This window comes from Microcaecilia unicolor, chromosome 7 (genome assembly GCF_901765095.1).
Source record: "Microcaecilia unicolor chromosome 7, aMicUni1.1, whole genome shotgun sequence".
In the NCBI taxonomy this organism is placed as follows: domain Eukaryota; kingdom Metazoa; phylum Chordata; class Amphibia; order Gymnophiona; family Siphonopidae; genus Microcaecilia; species Microcaecilia unicolor.
This window is the reverse complement of record NC_044037.1, coordinates 73,094,648-73,114,724: the sequence shown is the minus strand read 5'-3', so window position 1 is coordinate 73,114,724 and position 20,077 is coordinate 73,094,648. Positions and strand designations below refer to the sequence as shown.

The 20,077-nt window shown below is 41.3% G+C and overlaps 1 protein-coding gene across 1 annotated transcript in view; it reads right to left on the bottom strand.

Annotated features, from left to right (window-relative positions):
• GLRA4 (glycine receptor alpha 4) overlaps positions 1-20,077 on the bottom strand; it is an 80,140-nt gene that overhangs the window by 13,126 nt on the left and 46,937 nt on the right. The window contains 3 exon segments of the mRNA XM_030209841.1: positions 3,392-3,541; positions 9,383-9,597; positions 18,197-18,334. Coding sequence (XP_030065701.1) covers positions 3,392-3,541; positions 9,383-9,597; positions 18,197-18,334 — 503 coding nt within the window.

Genomic DNA, 20,077 nt, shown 5'->3' with positions numbered 1-20,077 from the left:
TATTCTGCCTTCAGCTGTTTTAACTGGGCCTCATCGTTTTCAAACTATAAAATTCCAATGTTTTAATTTTTTTGTTTATATTGTAAAATTATGTTTGGTGTATATTGACAAGGGTAGTTAGATTTACTGTACAGGATACAGTTTTGTTATTAACTGTTTATATTGTGAAATGTCTTATGCATATGAAAGTGTATGTTTTATGATATATTGTAAAGGTGAACTAGAAATGCCCAATTAAATTAAATTTAAAAATATGCTGTTATTTCTCTCCAATTTAAACAGGTCTGCCTTATAAAGGACAAGCCCAGTCACTGGGTAGACTAATTCTCTGCCTTGGGCAGCAGAATTTAGGAGGTTCAATTTATTTGATATACTGCAAATTTTCAAAAGAAATCTAAACAGTTTACAATCTATAAAGTATATCAGAGAAGGGAGAAAATAACAGGACAAACCAGCACAAAACACATAAGGATAGTGGGTAAAGTTTATAAATTAAAGCATAGGGTAATAAAAGAAGGGAAAGTAAAATCAGGAAGCATGGGACTATCTCAGCAACATGTCAAGGATTAGAGGACGTTTGGTGGGAAAGCTAAAGAGAAATAGTAAGTTTTCAGTTGAGATTTAAAATTACTGAAAGAGCCTTCCAGTTGCAAATACAAAGGAGAAGTGTAGGCATTAAAACCGCCAGTGCTACAAGGCAGGGCCCTCCACCCACCCCCTCCATCCGCCACCCGGCTGGGCCCCCTGCATTGAAATCACAGCGCCTCTCACCTCCGTGTGAAAGCGCTGCAGGCAGCAGCAGATCGCCTCCCTTCGAGCCTCCTTCCCTCCCTGTGTCCGCCCTCGCGGAAGTTACGTTAGACGAGGGCGGGACACAGGGAGGGAAGGAAGCCTGAAGGGAGGTGATCTGCTGCTACCTGCAGCGCTTTCACACGGAGGTGAGAGGTGCTGTGATTTCAATGCAGAGGGCCCGGCCCGGTGGCAGACGGTCGACAACAGAGGGCGGGTGGGACTGCGGCACCGGGCCCCCCTTGGAGGCCTGGGTCCGAGGAATTTTGTCCCCCCTGCCCCCCCTCTTGGCAGCCCTTCTAAAAGGTCTGCTGTGTCCTACTTCCAATGACAGAAAGTTTGTGTCAGAGGGGGTGGGACGCAGCTGGCCTTTGAGCACAGACATATGCGCATAGTTTTTAATACCTGCAGAGTGGTGGTTGCAGCAGCAGAGGAGAAAGGAAACAGGCCTGGGCCTGGCAACCGTAAGTTAAGGGAAGAGGTGGAAAAGATACTGGACATGTCAGTGGTGGAGAAAAGGGAAGGGGAAATGTTGGAAACTTTGGGGATGGAAAGTAGGGAAGACAATGAGAGATCCTGGAAAGTGTGGAGGGAGAGGGAAGGAAATGAAGGGGAGATGCTAGATTATGGAAGGATAGGGAGGGATGATGCTTGACACTGGAGGGAGTAGGGCCTTGAGCCCCCCAGGGGGTGCACAGCTAAATATTTTTACCATCTAAGGAAATTGCGATCTATCAGAAATGCTATTGATAAAGATTCCTTATGTATCCTAGCCTATGCTTATATTACAACACATTTTGATTACTGTACCATTATTTATGCAGGCATTACCAAAACCAACTTAAAATGGTTACAAACAATTCAGAATACAGCTACTCGTATCATCTGTCAAGCCTCAAGATATGACAGGGCCACACCACTTCTATATTATCTTCATTGGCTTCCGATAGTTTATAGAGTAAAATTCAAGGTTCTCATTTTGACATATAAAGTGCTCCATTTAACAACCCCATCTTACCTTGCCAAGCTTACTATTCCATACACATTGACACAAACACTCCATTCATTCAATGACAATAGACTAGTGATCCCTCCACCCTCAAGGGCTAGATGGGAGTCCACACATACCTCAGCTTTTTTCTTTTTATCCCCCGCACTGTGGAACTCCCTTCCAAAATCAATCAGGGAAGAAGAATCATACACTCATTTCCTTATATCTCTAAAAGCTTTTATTTTTGAAAACTACTTTTGAAATATGATCTCTTCTATTGATAAAGAAAATCACACAGGTATGACAAATTGCTTTACGCAATAAGGAGGGCTATAATTTAGATAATTATGTATGACTGATGAAAATGATTGTCATTATTATCCTTTATATGGATGCTTCGTTTGTGCTATCCTATCAAAAAATGGAATTCCTAGTTTAAATTATATACTTTTATTGTATATTTTTAGATGTGTAAACTGTTCTGATTTGCAATGCAATAAGTGATGGTATAGTAAACAAATAAATGATAAAAACAAGGCTCTATTGTGCATCCTATTTTTTTTCCTTCTCCAGCTAGTCTTAATAGAGGAGTAGCCTAATAGAGCAGTAGGCTGAGAACCAGGGAAATGAGGTTCAAATCCCATTGCTGCTTCTTGGGATCATGGGCAAATCACTTAACCCTCCATTGCCTCAGGTACAAATAGAGAGTGTACCCCTCTAGGGATAGGAAAATACCTACTAAACTTGAATGTAACTCAACTTGAGCTACAATTGAAAAAGGCATGAGCCAAAAATAGTCTCTAAACATTATCCTGTGTTGCCTCTTCTTTTCGTTATAGGATGGCTTCAGATTTTCAGACGAAGCTGATTCAAGCCTTTTTTTTTCCCCACCACATTCAGGGACATGTAGTTATGCCTTTCTTAGTAAATGCAACAGGGAAATCGGAACTACAAGTCCCTTCATGCAATAGGGTACAAACAGGACTGGACCAACCTGTCCTGAAAATCTGGAGCCATCTGGCAACTCTATCCTTTGCTACACTCAACTTTCCTTTTTTCACCTCTTTCCTTGTCTTCCAATCACACACAGTCTGTCTTTTCCCTTCTATTTTCTCCTAACGATTCTCATTTCCTGGACCAGTGAGGTAATTTAAGAGGAAGACAGGAATTTGGAGTAGGATCCCCCACCCCCACCTCCCAGACATTTTCCTAGAACTGATATGGTTGAACACTGTATTACACTGAACTGTCACGTTGGAAAGCAGCAATCTGGGAAGGGGTAAAGAAGAATAATATTCCTGGGTGATGATGTGTTCTACCAACTTGCACTTTCAGCAGTTACATTTGGCAAATCCATAGAGATGGCAGATGGTAGCAGCTGCAGCAGTTTGATAAGAAAGCTGTGTATCTCTTCCTCTTAGCTGCAGGGAAGATTTTGAAGTAGCTACAGTCGCAAGGATAGAGATGGTAGTTTAAGTCTAGTAACGAAAGCATTGCCAAGTATATTCCAGTCATGTATCCTGGATGAAATAGGAGATTAGCCAAGAGGGCTGGTAGGAGAAAAAGGAAAAGAGTCAGTAGAGCAACACATGTGGGGAAAGATGAGCTTACCATTCTCTGACGCCGCTGTCTCTTTCTCAGGCGGATGAATTCCTTGTGCTGGCGGGAGACAAAGTTCACAGCTGCGTACTCCAATAGTGCAGCAAAGACAAAGAGTAGGCAAACAGCCATCCAGATGTCAATAGCCTTCACATAGGACACCTGCAAAATCACCACAGTAAATGTCTGTAACTGTCTTGAGGGGGAGAGGGACATATGGCATTATAATTTTAACGGTTATCATATAAATTATTGGAGTCTTGAGTCTGGGATCAAACCTAGTGTTAGACATGGTTAGGCAGCTCAGCCAGCGCTCATGGGATGACAAAATATTCCAGAATGAAGCTTGGAATCTAGCTATATATTCTTGAGCAGACTTATCTGTTAATGAACAGGTTTTTCTTCTATAAGCACACAGACTAGGGGGATCATTTTCAAAGAATTTAGAGTCACAAACTTCCATTGGTTATTACATAACTTTATAAGTCTAAGGGGTCCTTTTACTAAGGTGCGCCAAAAAATGTCCTGCGCTGGTGTAGATGTGTGTATTGGACGTGTGCAGGCCCATTTTCAGCACACCTGCAAAAAAGGTCTTTTTTTGGCTGAAAATGGAAGTGCGGCAAAATAAAAATTGGCTCTTGTCCATTTTGGGCCTGAGACCTTACCACCACCCATTAACCTAGCAGTAAGGCCTCAGGATTTAACCGGGTGGTAATGGTCTATGTGTGTGCAATGCTGGTTACCGCCCAGATAGCACCGCACGCCGGATAATTTCCAGCACGCTTAGTGGACGCACATAAAAATGAAATTACTGCCCGGGCCACATGGTAGCTGGGCGGTAGTTCGAAACTGACACGTGTACAACGCGCATAGGCGCCTATGCAGCTTAGTAAAAGGGCCCCTAAGTACTTTGAAAATACGCCTCTATGCGTCTTTAAAAGTAGACTAAAAATTGGCATCTGGTTCCAATCCACACCTAGATGACCTGCTTTAAAATTGACCTGCATGTGCATTAAAGCAAGAGCTAACAGCCTCTTAGCAAATACTTCTATGCAGATATAGTTCCAGCAGTTTTGCAAATAAGTTCTCTTTATTAAACAGTCACAACTTGTACATATTTCTGCCACATGAGAAGGTTCCCTGTTATAAAATTACCTTCTAAATGTTTTGTGATAGAAAAGACTGAAGAAAGATGCTAGTATTGTGTGCAATTCTGGTTGCTTTATCTCAAAAAAAGATATAGCAGAATTAGAAAAGGTTTAAAGATGGGCGGCCAAAAGGATTAAGAGTTGGAACTCCTCTCGTATGAGGAAAGGCTTAAGAGGTTAGGTCTCTTCAGCTTGGAAAAGAGATGGACGAGGGGGAATATGATAGAGATCTACAAAATCCTAAGTGTGTAGAACAGGTAAATATGAATTGATTATTGTTTCAAAAAGCACTAAGACTAGGGGACACTCAATGAAGCTACATGGTAATACCTTTAAACAAATAGCAGGAAATATTTTTCACTCAATGAATAGTTAAGCTTTGGAACTCGTTACTAGAGGGTGTGATAACAGTGGTTAGCGTATCTGGGTTGAAAAAAAGGATTGGGCAAGTTCCTGCTACTATTTGGGATTCTGTCAGGTACTTGTGACTTGGATTGGCCAATGCTGAAAGCAGGATACTGGGCTAGATGGACCTTCAGTCTGCCCCAGTATGGCTATTCTTATGTTCTTAATTCACGATGAATTGGTTTTGAATGTGGTATGCCAAATTCTTTTTCTTTAAATAAGATAAATATGTGATTCGTGTTTAGATTTGTGGTGATTCTGATTGAGGTTCATCTTTCTCTTGCTGTTTTTATTTGCAGGCTAAGGAAGGGTCACAGGCTGGGTGAGATAGAAGTCTCCTAGTACGGTCTCTTTGTTCCCGTTCATCCCAGTGCTGTTTTAGTGAAAGAGGAAAATCAGAGAGGAGGTGCTCCCTCCTCCCCTCATTTTCAATTATTGGATAAAGGTACATTTGCATGAATTGTTGTTTTTCCCTCTACCTATGCTCTTCTCTCTTTCCTCTCTGTCTAGTTTCTTCATTTCTGCTCCTGCCTAAAGGCTCATATCTTTGGATTCGTCTAGCCTAACTCCTACAGTAGTTCATACATTCATTTTCCTTTTATCTGCATCTGCTAGAGATAACTTAGGGCCCCTTTTACTAAGCTACATAGGCGCCTATGCGCTCAATGTGTGCCAAATTGGAGTTACCGCCCAGTTACCACGAGCCTTTGCGGTAATTTCAATTTTGGCACGCATCTGCTACATGCGTCTGAAAAATATTTTTTATTTTCTGACACACGTACGTCATTACTGCCCAAATTCTTTACCACTAGGTCAATGGCTGGTGGTAAGGTCTCAGATCCAAAATGGATGTGTGGCAATTTTGATTTTGCCGCACGTCCATTTTCGGGGAAAAAAAGAGGCCTTTTTTTACAGGTGTGCTGAAAAATGATTCTGCACACGCTCAAAACCCACAAGCCATTTTTCAGCACGCCTTTGTAAAAGGACCCCTTAGCTGGTGCATACATCAGGTAACCTATTCTATCGCAAAACCACATAAAGATGCTTTTCTTCTTCTTCCATCTCTTCTTTGCCTTTCTCTCTCATATTCTGTTTTACATTTTTTTCTCTCCTTTCTTTCTTTTTTCTCCATACCTCATGCTCTCTTTTGCTCTACCTTCCTCATCCCACCCTCTTTTTCTCGGCAAATGATTCTATTACTAAGGAAATGAAGTGAAAAATTAAAAAGGAGAAATATTCATTAAATTTAAAAGCCAACCTTGCATTGCAAGCCATGGGGGTGAGAGCAGAGAGGATGACTTTTGCCTGCAGGTTCTCTCAGCAGGCGCCTCATCAATGATGGGGAGGCCAGAATGGGAACTGAAAAGGCAGAGTGTGAGGACTGAGGAAATGTGTGTGGGGGGTGGGGGTAGGGGGGAATCTATTATGCATCACTCTGAAAATTTTCTGCTTCTTCGCCTTCTAACAGATTAGTGCCTTGCTTAATAAAACATTCTGTTTTTACTGCATCCCATTTAAGTTAAGGCTTCCCAATCCACCAACGAATGTACAAAGTATAAAAGTAGAGCTGCTAAGTGAAAAGAGACACTGATGTTAATAAAATCCTGCAGTTATAAATGCAATGGAGTTTTAGCACAGAAATCCCATGTTCTGATTGCTTCTTCAAATAGGTAGAGAGATATAAAACAACAGTGACAAAAAAATCTATTTTTCCAATGTTTTTATTGCCACAGAAAACATTTTTTCTAAGAATAAAAGGCTTGAGTTACCTTAATTAAGTTTGTATCGTAGAAACTGAATTTCAGAAATATTGTAAGCTGACTAGTACTGGTTGTATAAGCAGAGAGCTGGAAGATATTTGTAAATAAAACAAATGATTTCTCTTGGCTTAAAAAGATATTAGCATTATGGAAGAGGAGGAGAAACCACAGATTGCTATTACCCTCCACACTAGTCACTCAAAGACACATGTGCCTTTTCTTTTCTGGTCCAACAGTTTCCTCCTGCTCCTTTGAGCATTTCAATTTGTCAGAACCAGCTCCTACTGTAGTCATAGCATCAGGCATCTTCATAAGCACTTACCCGGGTCCCCCCCCCCCCCCCCACCCATTATAATCTTGCTCAGCCATGTGCACACTTAACCAGTCAGTAGATGGTGCTGTTGTGCAATGGCTGGGATATCCTCTCTCTATCCCTGCCCCCACCATATCCCCCATCCTGTTTATTCAAAGAGCACAAAATGGGGTAAGAAATATTTTTGAAGCTGCCTGCTGACCTTTCAGGTTAGTTGTGGCTGATTTGAGCACCACTGGTGCCCTATGCAAACAGTCTAAATGTATTCTGTGTGGCCGGGAGTGGGACAGCAAGTTCCCTGGACTGCTGCAGGTATTGGCACCCCTTTAAAGTTTATTCATTGGCCCAAAAGCTGGCTCTGAGGTTTGCACATGTGCGCACCTTTTATTCACTTCCACTTGTCTTCAGAGTTACACCAAGCCTGGGATTATGGGGTTAACCTGCTACTAGAATGAAGAAAGGCAGGAAAGCCTGGACCCAAAATTATTTAAACACATTTTTATGTATTAATTTATAAATGATTTATACCTCGTACTATCTATAATTCTAGGCAGGGTATAAGCCAACTTGTGCAGTAAAAATATGTAAAAACGCAACAATAAAAATCAAAATTATACCAGACATAGTCAAAAGCAGAATTCTGCATAACATTTGAATAATTCCTTTAAAAAAAGGAAAAAACAAACATTCCTGAATTATCTGAATCTGCCTTTAACTGCCTCAGTGCAGCAAAACCTTATAGCCTTATATAAATCGAGTCATCCAAAGATGTATTTAAACAACAAGGCTTTTAAATGTTTTCTGAAGGCAACAATTCAAACTTTGGCTCTTAGTTCTGATGGAACCACATTCAACAAGAAGGCCCTGCAACAATAAAAGACCTTGCCTATTTCTCAGATGGACACAACTGCCAGAATGAAGGAATGTCTAGTAGATTCTGACCTGCTATTCCAACAACGAAATTTTAAAAATGGCACAACTAGCCAATAGAACAAAACCACTCAGGGATTTTCGAACCAAAGTCAAGAACTTAAACTCAGCCCTGTAAAAAACAGAGAGCCAATATAGTGATTGCAACACAGGAGAGATATAGTTGATGGACAAAATCCAAGTGGATGCATTCTGCTTGAGTTGCAATGATTATTAAGAACTAGCAGGATGTCCAAGATAAATGATATTGTAGTAACCTAAACCTGATAATACAAGTGTTTGAAGCTGATCAAATCTTTCTTATTGTCATGTGATGATTTTTCTCTGGATGTTCCACCAGTTAGTCAGGTTTTAAGGAGGGTCGTGGAAATGAAAAAGTATTGTTCAGTTTGGTGGATACTGTTCAGATCAATACATAGTTCTTTAGAACAGAACACATAAGATCCATTTGCCAACTAATTCTCAGTCTTCTTCAATGAGCTCCACAGAAAGAAAATTAAGCCTCCTAATGTTCCCAATGGGCTTTTTCCTCCATTGACCCAAGGGAAACTGCAAACATCCTCCTCTCCCTCTTTGAAAGTTAAAAATATAGTATAAACATTGTTAGTAAACACTGCTGCCAAGGAAAAAAAAAACATATCACCATGATCTTGGAACATTAACCCTTCTAGACAATATTTATTCCTCTCTCAGGAGACTTCCAACTGGTCTTGTAATGAGAAGGAAAAACTACTGCTTTCCCATACCTACAGCTATAGGAACCAGCTCTGTGGGTGATTGAGCACCCCCAATATTGAGCAAACTTCTTAACTGTGTCTAAGGATGGGTAATTTATACTGGCTTTGGCACTCCCAATTATTTTGAAAAGTTGGCTCCTATGTCTAGAACATAGCTTCCAGCTCCCTCCCACCTGCTACCTGCTCAACAGCAGTACAAAGAACTTAGTCCACTTTATACCTCTGCCCCACCTCTGATGAAGGGCAGTACCTCCCTCAAGGTTACCTCAAACGATAGGTACCATTCCTAATATGGCAGATTCCCTTTGAAGGACACAGTCAAGAAAGAATACCTTTGTAAAACCCGCAGAGGTTACTGTACTTAGATAAAACTATGACCTGAGGTCTGGAAAGAGGAGACATGGAAGAAAAAGAGTCAGTGAATTGACGGGAAAGAAGGGATGGGGTGCAGTGAATACAGGGAATAAACATGTCAGCATTAGCTAACTGTATATAGAACAATTGTATGGAAAAACTTGGCTTCACATTGCAAAATGAAAAAACATACAAGAAAATGGTTTCATTGCATAATCACTGCCCAGCTCCTAAAATATGTACTTGTAAGGCTGAAAGCATGTAAGAAATCTTTTTAAGAGTCTTAATGCATGAAACACTTCCTGAGTGGATCTTATGGAAAGGGGATACACATTTGTAAGAGACTGCTCACTGACCTTTGGCAGAGAGGCCCGGGAGCCTGAACTCTGGGTGGTCATGGTCAACACAGTGGTGATGCCCAACCCTACCCTTGCAGGAGCAGCGTCCATGTTTATCCAGAATGAGACCCAAGACAAGATGACAATCAGGAGGCTGGGAATGTACATTTGGATCAAGTAGTATCCCATCTGTCTCTCCAGGTGGAACTTCACTTCAATGCAAGTGAACATGCCTAAATGAGAGAGGGTGGGCATGGAGGGGAAGACACAAAAACATCATTATCTACTAGGCTACAGTAGGATAACCACAAAAAATGAATACATTTTATTTGCATCCCTTTATGGGCGAAGCATATGTAATTTGTTTAAAAACATTTTAAGGGCAATTCTATTAAACATTTAGGGCAATTGGGTGCATAAGTTATTGAATGATAGCACTTATGTGCATGATTGGTACCACAAATTGGCATTTATGTACACAAGTGCTAGGTAATATACATTCCAAAATCACTTATCCCTGGATTCTATATAAGATGTGGCAAGTTGCATGCGTTAAATTGGGTCGAGTCCAATTTATGTGTGCACCTTAATTGATTCACGAGCCAATCAGTGATAATTGGCCCATAACAACCAATTATCAGCACTAATTGGAATTTACACATGCTTCTTTTTAGGTGTTGTCTAAAGTAAGGCACGTGTAAATCCTAATGCATGTAGCTGAAAAGGGGGCACACTTGTGGGAGGAGTGTGGGCATGTCGGTGCATTCCCATGGTTATAGAATTCGGGGGAATGTGTCTACATTTATGTGCAGGTATTTACACCAGGTTTTCAGTGGTGTAAATGGCTGCGCCTAAATGTAACCGCATTCCCCAGCCCTATTTGCTATTATATAAACTGCTCCTAACTTTTATGTTCACTTTACAGAACAGCGTTGAGGAGGAGATTCTATATATGGTGCCTAAAACATTGGCGTGGTAGTCAGTGCTGACTAAGCATATTCTATAGAATATGCTTAGGTGATATCTTAGCACCTAAAACTATGCGCATCCATTTACACCAACAAAAATGTGGCATAAATCCCACATGTTAATTTAGGTGCACTAGGCCATACTCTATACACATGTAAATATCAGAATGTCCACGAAATGCCACCTTTTTTGCCTACGCATCATAGAAGTTTGGCGTACTTCGTTACAGAATACGATTAACGAGTTCTGTGCGTAAATTCTAATCAGTGCCAATTAGTGCTCCTTATTAATCAATGCTGATTAATTTGTTAAGCCAATTAAGTTATGCGCATTGTTATAGAATCGGCACAGATCTCTAAGCATGCTATTTAGAATCTGGGGGGAAGTACCATTTTTGGATGCGCCTATTTTTTAGATGCCATTTACAGAATTTGCTCCTTAGTGTATAGGTTCAAGGGGGTGCAGAGAGTGGGTGGGTCATGGGCTTGTCTGATAAAATATGATAAGTTACGCATAGTTCAGGTCACAATTAGGTGCCAACAGTTGTGACTGCACTTTGATTTGGCATAACTGTTGATTCTTAAATTTAGGTGCACCAATGCCGACTTACACTTGTGTTCTGTAGTGCTATTTTGGTACCCAGATGCCATTATAGTATTGGCACTATGTACATGACACTGGGGCTTCTAGAACTTGGCACCAATTTATAGAATTGCCACCAATGACAATGGAGTCTAATTTCGGATATGAATGTAGGATACTGGCAGAGAATTTTTGGATCGGACCCTGATGCAGTGCTTCTGTGAAAAAATGCTGCATGTTGGCGAATGGTCCTACAATCAGCTTTAATATTGTTAAAAATTTTTGAAAAAAATATATTAAGAGTTTCTAAAAGTTCTATTAAAGTGAATATAATTTGACCGAAGAGGAGACAGGTGAGCCAAGAGTTGAGTGACTCTTGTGAAATAAGTCGCCACTGAGGTCATAAAGTTTTAAGGTAGTGTTGCTATATATTCAGTACATATATAAAAATATATTTTGTGAAACAAGCTAGTGCTGGATATAAAAATTATGAACAAAAAATATTACTTTTATAACTTTATTTTTATTCAGTGTTTATAAACAGCTAAGAATCCCTAATTAGCTAGAAAATATATGACTAAATGCACATTTTAGAAACTGCTAAGTATATAGAGCAAAACTATGTCACAAGTCATAAAAATGCCAGAAGTCATAAAAACTTAACAGAAATGCAGAGACTTTTGTAAGTTTTTATGCATCCCTGGTCAGATTTACTAAAGGGCTTTTTTCTTAGACACAACTGGGGGGAGACTCTTTAGCAAGCAGTCCTGGTTCACTTTTTAACATACAACAGGCACAGAGGTCTGTTGGGTGGGGGAGAATGATTCCCAGGACTCAGCACTGGTAGAACATACTCTCTTGCAAGCCCAATTAAGATCATATTTGAAACACAATACACTAGACTTCTTGCTTCCTTAAAACTAGGATGATAGAACGCTGCCACTGTATTAAACCATCTAAACTGGAGGAACCCTTGGTCACCATTGCTTGCAGTATAACCACTCATTTCAGGATCTGCGTTGTATGGTATTGGATCAGCTGAGAGTCTCTACGTGCAGAGGTAATATCCATAAATGGCTCCATCAAGGAGAACAAGACTGGATATATCTGCTAATACAGTAAAGCCAATGGACAAAATGTAGGCATTTTTTTAATGGTTATATCACTTTAATTAGGAGCTCATTGTCGATTGGTGTCATGCATTTGTTGGTGTCTTATTTAAAACCAGTCACCATCTTGTTGCCTGTTAAAACTATGGGGCTCTTTATTAAACTGTGCTTAAGAAGTGTCCTTAGTGCATCCTTACGTGGTTCATTCCTGTGTTTTTACCGCTGGGAATAAAATGGTAGATTTTTCTATTTTCTATATTAATTGTCATGCGCCAATTTTTCCATTAGCACATTAGCCCCTACTGCCACCTGTATTGTAGGCGGTAGGGATTCACATACTAAACTTGTGCTAATCGATTTGCACGCAGCAATGCTCACACACTAACTGATGAATGCAAAACATGCCCACTCGCTGCCCCCAGCACTAAAAAGGACATTTATTTGTAACTGTGTAGGTAGAGAATGCGCATCCAAAAATTACTGCAGGATGTCTCAGCATGCCCCACGGTAAGCCATTTCTTGCTGCAGTAAGCATGTGCTAGTGCTTACCGCAGCTTTGTAAAAGGGCCCCTATGTGAGTTTAATCTCTAAGGCAGCCTGAAGGCAAAACAAGTGGCCTTTGACAAGACTGGAATTAGTAGGACTGTGCATTGGCTATTTTGAATAGAATGGATAGATAAAGATGAGATTGTACGTGTTTGATTTTATTACAGTGAAACCTCGGTTTTCGTCGATAATTCGTCTGACAATAATTGACGAAAACCAAAACAGATGAAAACCGAGGCACTAAGAAACAACGCCCCAGAAGAACGCCACAGGAGAACTGGGATAGCGAAACGTTACTTTCCAGTAGCAGTGAGGGCATCTGTTCACCTTCATCCACTTGCAATGTGACTGCCCCTGATGATGGAATGTGCACGGTAAATGCTTCTATTTTAGGCTGAACAAAGGATGGAGTAGCACTGTTTTTCCTAATTGGGGAAGCAGGTTTCCTGAGCCTTCTCTTAGGCATTTTGGAATATCAGGAAAGAGCTCCATGCACAACTGCTCTCTAGGGTGCCATCTTGACTCCTCCTAGACCATGGTCTTTTTCTCCATTTTAGTTGTTCCCCACAGTTTAGTTTTTTTGACGGGAAGTCTTTTTTTCCCCATCTTGTTTTATCGCTATCTTTGAAGATTTAAGCAGGTTGCAAAGCCCAATGGCAGAAGGCAGGCCTTGGAGACAGCCTCTGACTGTGATCGCTGACAACTACAGAATCCTGTATGTGGGACCAGCAGGGAGGAAGAGATATTTTACTGTGGGAACAAAACATTTTACTGTACCTGCAGGATGGTCCCGAGTCAGCGATGATTGTTGGTGCCCTCTGAAGGCCTGGGGCCGAGCCCTCTTTAGAGGCTGGGCCTGGGGAATTTTGCCCCCCCCCCCCCTCTTGGCGGCCCTGGTACTAACATTCTGTGTATCTTCCAGAAAAGCAGCTAATTCTGCTTCAGATGTTACTAATTGCAGAGGCACCAAGGGTGACCCATTCCAATGATGAAGATTTACCACTGCAATGCTAGATATTGAAGGCCAAATGAGTGAGATTTTTTCGCGAGCCCCAGCCATATCTAAAACTAGTCCAGGCAGATGCACATTTCAAAAACTGACATTTTCTAATCAATAAAGAGAAAATAAAGTTATTTTTCGTCTTGTTCATATCCACCATCCATCTTCTCTCTGCATCCCTATCTATCTGACCCAGCACCACCCCTAAGTTCCTGCCATGTTGAGTGTCTCCCCTATCTGTGTCCCTATTCCCCCTACCCCCATATGCTAGCCTCCCTCTCTCTCTCTTCCCTTCTGTCTCTCTCTCCTGGCCAAATGAAAAGAAGAAGTGGGAGATTGACCACAGCAACCAGAGATTGGAGAGGCATAAACGTGAGTGAAAACCGTTTATTAATAAAAGACTCAACACAACTTTGTGTTTCAGCCGCTAGGCCTGCTTCAGGAGTCTGTATGGAAAGATGAATGAATGAACATCAATTATCCTGGTGTGGTAGAATGCAAAGTCTTTAATAAGACCTTTGATTATAAACAAACGTATCTATAGAAATAAAAATCAAGCAAATGAGGGAAGGTTCCTGATGACATAAGGGATTGTCCACCTCCATGCCTGATGGCAAGAAACACCGGGTATGCACCGCTGGTCTCCACACTCCTCCCGCACAGTGGTCAGCAGGAACTTCAGTTCTCCAGTTAACTAAATGCCACCAAGTTTCCTCCTCCCGATTTTCCAGCCTCTAATAGCATGAAGGAAGGTCCCTGATAACAATATATAATATAACTGAACCCTTCCCCCCCCTCCCGAATCTTCTTTCTTTGGGTATTCAAATAACATCACCTAGCCATAAGATATCATTGGAACAGGCCGCCATTCCTTTGCATTAATTGCCATGTGTACTGATGCTTCTCTTTTCGTAATCCGCTCTGAACTGGCTGGTTGAGCAGAATATAAAAGATTTGAATTAAATTAAATTAAATTACTGTAGGTCCCATTGTATGCACTGAGACCTATTTACTAATAATGTGGATTAATTCTTTAGTGCTAATATTCTTACACAATAATGCAGTTTAATTAATTGAACCCTTTGGGGTCCTTTTACTAAGCCATGCTAAAAAGTGGCTAGTGTAGTTTTAGTGAGTGGATTTCCCACATGCTCTGGACACTTTTTAGCATGGTTCTAAAATGGCTGAATTTCTATTTCTGCCATTTTTATTTATTTAATTTCCATTTTGCTCACACCTTTTTCAGTAGTAGCTCAAGGTGAGTTACATTCAGGTACTCTGGATATTTCTCTGTCCCAGGAGGGCTCACAATCTAAGTTTGTACCTGAGGCAATGGAGGGTTAATTGACTTGCCCAAGATCACAAGGAGCAGAAGTGAGATTTGAACGGGCCACCTCTGGATTGCAAGGCTGGTGCTCTAGCCACTAGGCCACTCCAGTAATGGCCATGCACTAATTTCCAAATTAGGTTACAGCCGTTAACACCTGAGCTCTTACCGCCAAGAGTAACCTAGTGGTTAGTGTAGTGGACTTTGACCCTGGGGAACTGAGTTCGATTCCCAGTGCAGCTCCTTGTGACTCTGGGCAAGTCACTTAACCTTCCATTGCTCCTGGTACAAAATAAGTACCTGAATATATGTAAAACACTTTGAATGTAGTTGCAAAAACCTCAGAAAGGCGGTATATCAAGTCCCATTTCCCTTTTCCTATTTCAGATTCTACATGGAATGTTGCTACTATTGGAGATTCTGTTGCTACTATTTGAGATTCTACACGGAATGTTGCTACTATTTGAGATTCTACATGGAATGTTAATGTTGCTATTCCACTAGCAACATTCCATGTAGAAGCCTGCCCTTGCAGATCAGCAACGCGGCCGCACAGGCTTCTGTTTCTGTGAGTCTGATGTCCTGCACGTACGTGCAGGACGTCAGACTCACAGAAACAGAAGTCTGCGCGGCCGCATTGCTGATGTGCAAGGGCAGGCTTCTACATGGAATGTTGCTAGTGGAGGAGTAGCCTAGTGGTTAGTACAGTGGACTTTGATCCTGGGGAATTGAGTTCAATTCCCACTGCAGCTCCTTGTGACTCTGGGCAAGTCACTTAACTCTCCATTGCCCCTGGTACAAAATAAGTACCTGAATATATGTAAACTGCTTTGAATGTAGTTGCAAAATATATCAAGTCCCATTTTCCCTTTTCCTCATGCGCTACTTGTGCGGTATTTGGGCAGCAGTGTGCGAGCAGTGCCCTTTTACTGCAAGCACGCCTATTCTAATCTGTGCACCCTGTGATTTTCTAGTGTGGGAAAAGGTGCAAGGCATAAGCAGAACTACCACAGGGCACCTGGGTATGCCTGGCGGTAGTGCTGTTTTGCCATATGCTACCCGTGTGGTAGCCTTACCGCACCATCATAAAAGGGCCTCATTATTTGTATTTTGTCGCACACAAGTGATTGCAAATTTGTGCAAACATACCACAAAATTGCTGCAGAATATGCTATGCCTTGCTGGAGAAAACTGGCTATGCCCTATTGCACTAAGAATCTGTCACTAAATGACACTGATTTCTAAAGTCTACAAAATCTATGGCATTACTTTTCACTAATCAACCTATTAAAACTTTATCTATACTCATTACACTATGCAATAGCCAGGTTCCCTTACTCTCATGTACCCATACCCTTGGGGTTACTATAGATGATATTTTCTCTTTTCAACAACAAATTAGTCAGGTGATACGTTGAACATTTTTTATTCTACGTTTGATCAGATCAATAAGATTGTTGCTTGAATCTTTGGCTCTTAATACTTTAGTTCATTCTCTTGTGATTTCAAAAACAGATTATTGTAATTCCTTATATAAAGGAGTTAGAATTAAAGATCTTAAAAGGTTACAGCTATTACAAAATACTGCTCTCCGATTAATATATAGGATAGGCAAATTTGATCATATTACACCATTTATGGAGTCAACTCATTGGCTTCCAGTACATAAAAGGATAATTTACAAACTTCTCCTTCTGGTTTTCAAAGCTTTACATGCAGAAGAACCTCCGTATCTTTATCGCTATTTACTTTATGTCCCTGCCCGTGCTCTTCGATCCCTGAATCAAAATCATTTATATATACCTAGTCATAAGGAAATATTACATGAGCATATTAGAGAAAGTATTTTCTCAGTACAGGGTCCACTGCTGTGGATTTCACTTCCCCCTCATTTATGTTTGCAGACATCATTAATCCAATTTAAAATAGATTTGAAGACCTATCTTTGTCTGGATGCATTTACTTGAGGCGCTGACCTGTGCATGTCCTGCGAGACACTTGATTTCCTTGAGTGTATTCCTCCCCTTCTTTTCTATTAAATATTGTAGTTCTACCCTTTTCCCTCACTATGATGTATTTCTTAAGCACTTTCCTTCCTTTCATTTATTTGTTTATTTAATAATTTTTAGAGTGTAAACTGCCTAGAAGGCAATGCCGTGGAATGGGATAACAAATCTGTAATGAACTTGAAACTTAAAAAATAGGCACTGAGGAAAAATCTGTGCTCATGCTACTCTCTTTATAGAATAGCACTTAGCGTGGATTCCTGCGCCCAACTTTGGGTGTGAGGACTTACACCATTGGGACCTGATGTAAATCCTGGCACGCAAGTTGGGCACAAATCCCCCAAATTCAGTAACAATGTGCATTTGGTAATGCCCCTGACCCACCCCTTTTGGGTTGTGGATAAGAAGATTTAGGTGTGGTTAAGTACATAAGTAATGCCATACTGGGAAAAGACCAAGGGTCCATCGAGCCCAGCATCTTGTCCACGACAGCGGCCAATCCAGGCCAAGGGCACCTGGCAAGCTTCCCAAACGTACAAACATTCTATACATGTTATTCCTGGGATTTTGGATTTTTCCAAGTCCGTTTAGTAGCGGTTTATGGACTTGTCCTTTAGGAAACCGTCCAACCCCTTTTTAAACTCTGCTAAGCTAACCGCCTTCACCACATTTTCCGGCAATGAATTCCAGAGTTTAATTACACGTTGGGTGAAGAAAAAATTTCTCCAATTTGTTTTAAATTTACTACACTGTAGTTTAATCGCATGCCCCCTAGTCCTAGTATTTTTGGAAAGCGTGAACAGATGCTTCACATCCACCTGTTCCACTCCACTCATTATTTTATATACCTCTATCATGTCTTCCCTCAGCCATCTCTTCTCCAAGCTGAATAGCCCTAGCCTCCTTAGTCTTTCTTCATAGGGAAGTCGTCCCATCCCCGCTATCATTTTAGTCGCCCTTCTTTATAGAATCACAGGCATTTGCATGTGCAACTCCAAATTAGTGCCAATTAATGCCAATAATTAATTGTTAGCAGCCAGTTATTGAGTGTTAATGGTTCATTAATCAATTTAGTTGCACAGGCAACTCAGGATTGCAATCTTTATAGAATCTGGAAGCTGATGTTTACCTGATCATTAATGTTTACCCAAATTTGATTTCTTTTTAAATGCATGCTTATATTTATTTAGACTTGCTATACCGCTTATCCTAACTAGCAGATCCAAGCAATTTACAGAGTAAAGCCAGTAGCACAGAATATTTAATGTACTTTGTAACATCCCTAACCTTTACCTGTGTTGTAGTGCTTTGTGCAATATCCAAGATCCATTTCAGTCTTCAGAATAAACTGAGGAAGAGTCAGTCCCTCGGCCACCTGAACAGGCCCTTTCTCCAGCCACTCAAATATCAGATCATTCATGGTGTATCCAACTAAGCAAAAAGGGAAAGAAAGCAAATGATAAAAAGAGAAAAAAACAGAGAAGAAAGGTAATCAATGAGAGAGAATGAAAACAATGAAAGTGAAACGCAAAGAGACAGACAGCAGAAAGAAAATAATAACAATGAGCAAGGGACAACATGAGGAAAAAGGAGATGAAATGAGAAACGGCACCAGGGCTGGCACTTTTATTAAAGGAACCAGGTGGTTTTCTAGCATGTTGATACTGGGGGTGGGGGGAGGGGGAGGGGGAGAAGCAGTGCAAAAGGCAGCAGGTAGGAAATTTTCATCCCTTCCCTACCGGAGACCCTACCCCTGTGCAGTGGTTTGCCCCAATAGCTGATAGCAGGGAGCAGGGACAGCACTAGATAATGCTGTTTGCTCTTCTGTGCAGGGACAGTCTCATGATATGATTCTGGCCTGGCAGGGAAAGCTGGTGCATTGTTAAGCACTCTTCTTCCTGCCAGCCACAGGGGCTAAGCAGCTGCGGGGAGTGCTGGTTTATGGCGTCCGATTACAAGAGGGGCTAGAGCTGGGAGTGCAGGCGTGGAGGGGCGCAAGATTAAAGGTCTGCCTAGAGTGCAAATATCCTTACACAGGCCCTGAAAAGCAGAGCAGTGAAGAAGGAAGGTAACAGGATACAGCAGAAGGATATAAATAAAAAGAATGCATAGGCAGTGTTGAATGATAGAAAAAGGACAATAGGGAGAAAGGGGCATAATACAAGAAAGTCAACAAGGTTAATGCTGAGGAGCATTTATCCGTATAGCTGCACTTGCTGTGTGTATAAGTGCTGCTGGCTGGGTCTATCTGTTGAACTTCAGCAGCAGTATCTCGATAGCACTGTTGAAAATCATTAGTGGCCACACCGGCACTATCTACATAATGCTAGGGTGGAGGGTGAGAGAAGCATGGCTGATCCCCAGAGTTATCCAGAGAGCAGTGATATTCATTCCGGTGTCTGGACAACTTAGGATGGCAAAAAGAGTGTCCTAAGCTGTCTATCCGGAAAGCGGACTGAATTTCCCTGCTATCCAGATAATACAGCTGGTCACCACTCTATCTGAATATTAGGCGTCAGCCATTATCCAGACATCAGGTGCAATACTCAGATTTTTGAACCTGCTGTGGCTCCTGTTTCAAAAAAATGCTGAGAGGGAAAATAAATAGCATGATAAACTAGAGAAAAAGAAAGAAGAAAAGATGGCCGCTCTGTGGCTGAAACATGGCAAGACGCCAAGAGAGAAAAATGCCAACACAATATTTTCCCCTCTCTTTTGCTCAGTATCTCTAGTTCACAGAAAACTGACTAAAAGTGTACTCCATTTACATTCATCTTAACCCAGCTAGCTGGCCTTGACTGACAGCGCATTGCAGCTTCCCGAGCTGTAAGGCTGAACTGTCACTGTAATCCCATCATTTTACAGACAAGTAAGCCTTGCCCTGCATCCGGAGGCTCTGGCTGTATTAACTGGAGTTCTAACCCTGGTTTACTGGTATATTCTGGGAATTAAGTGCTTCCTTTACTCTTGGCCGCTGCTAGTGTCAGTCGACTGCAGGTGAACCTCATTTTAAGGGGCTTCAATGTTACCTTCAGAACAAGTCCATAAACCGCTACTAAACGGACTTGGAAAAATCCAAAATCCCAGGAATAACATGTATAGAATGTTTGTACGTTTGGGAAGCTTGCCAGGTGCCCTTGGCCTGGATTGGCCACTGTCGTGGACAAGATGCTG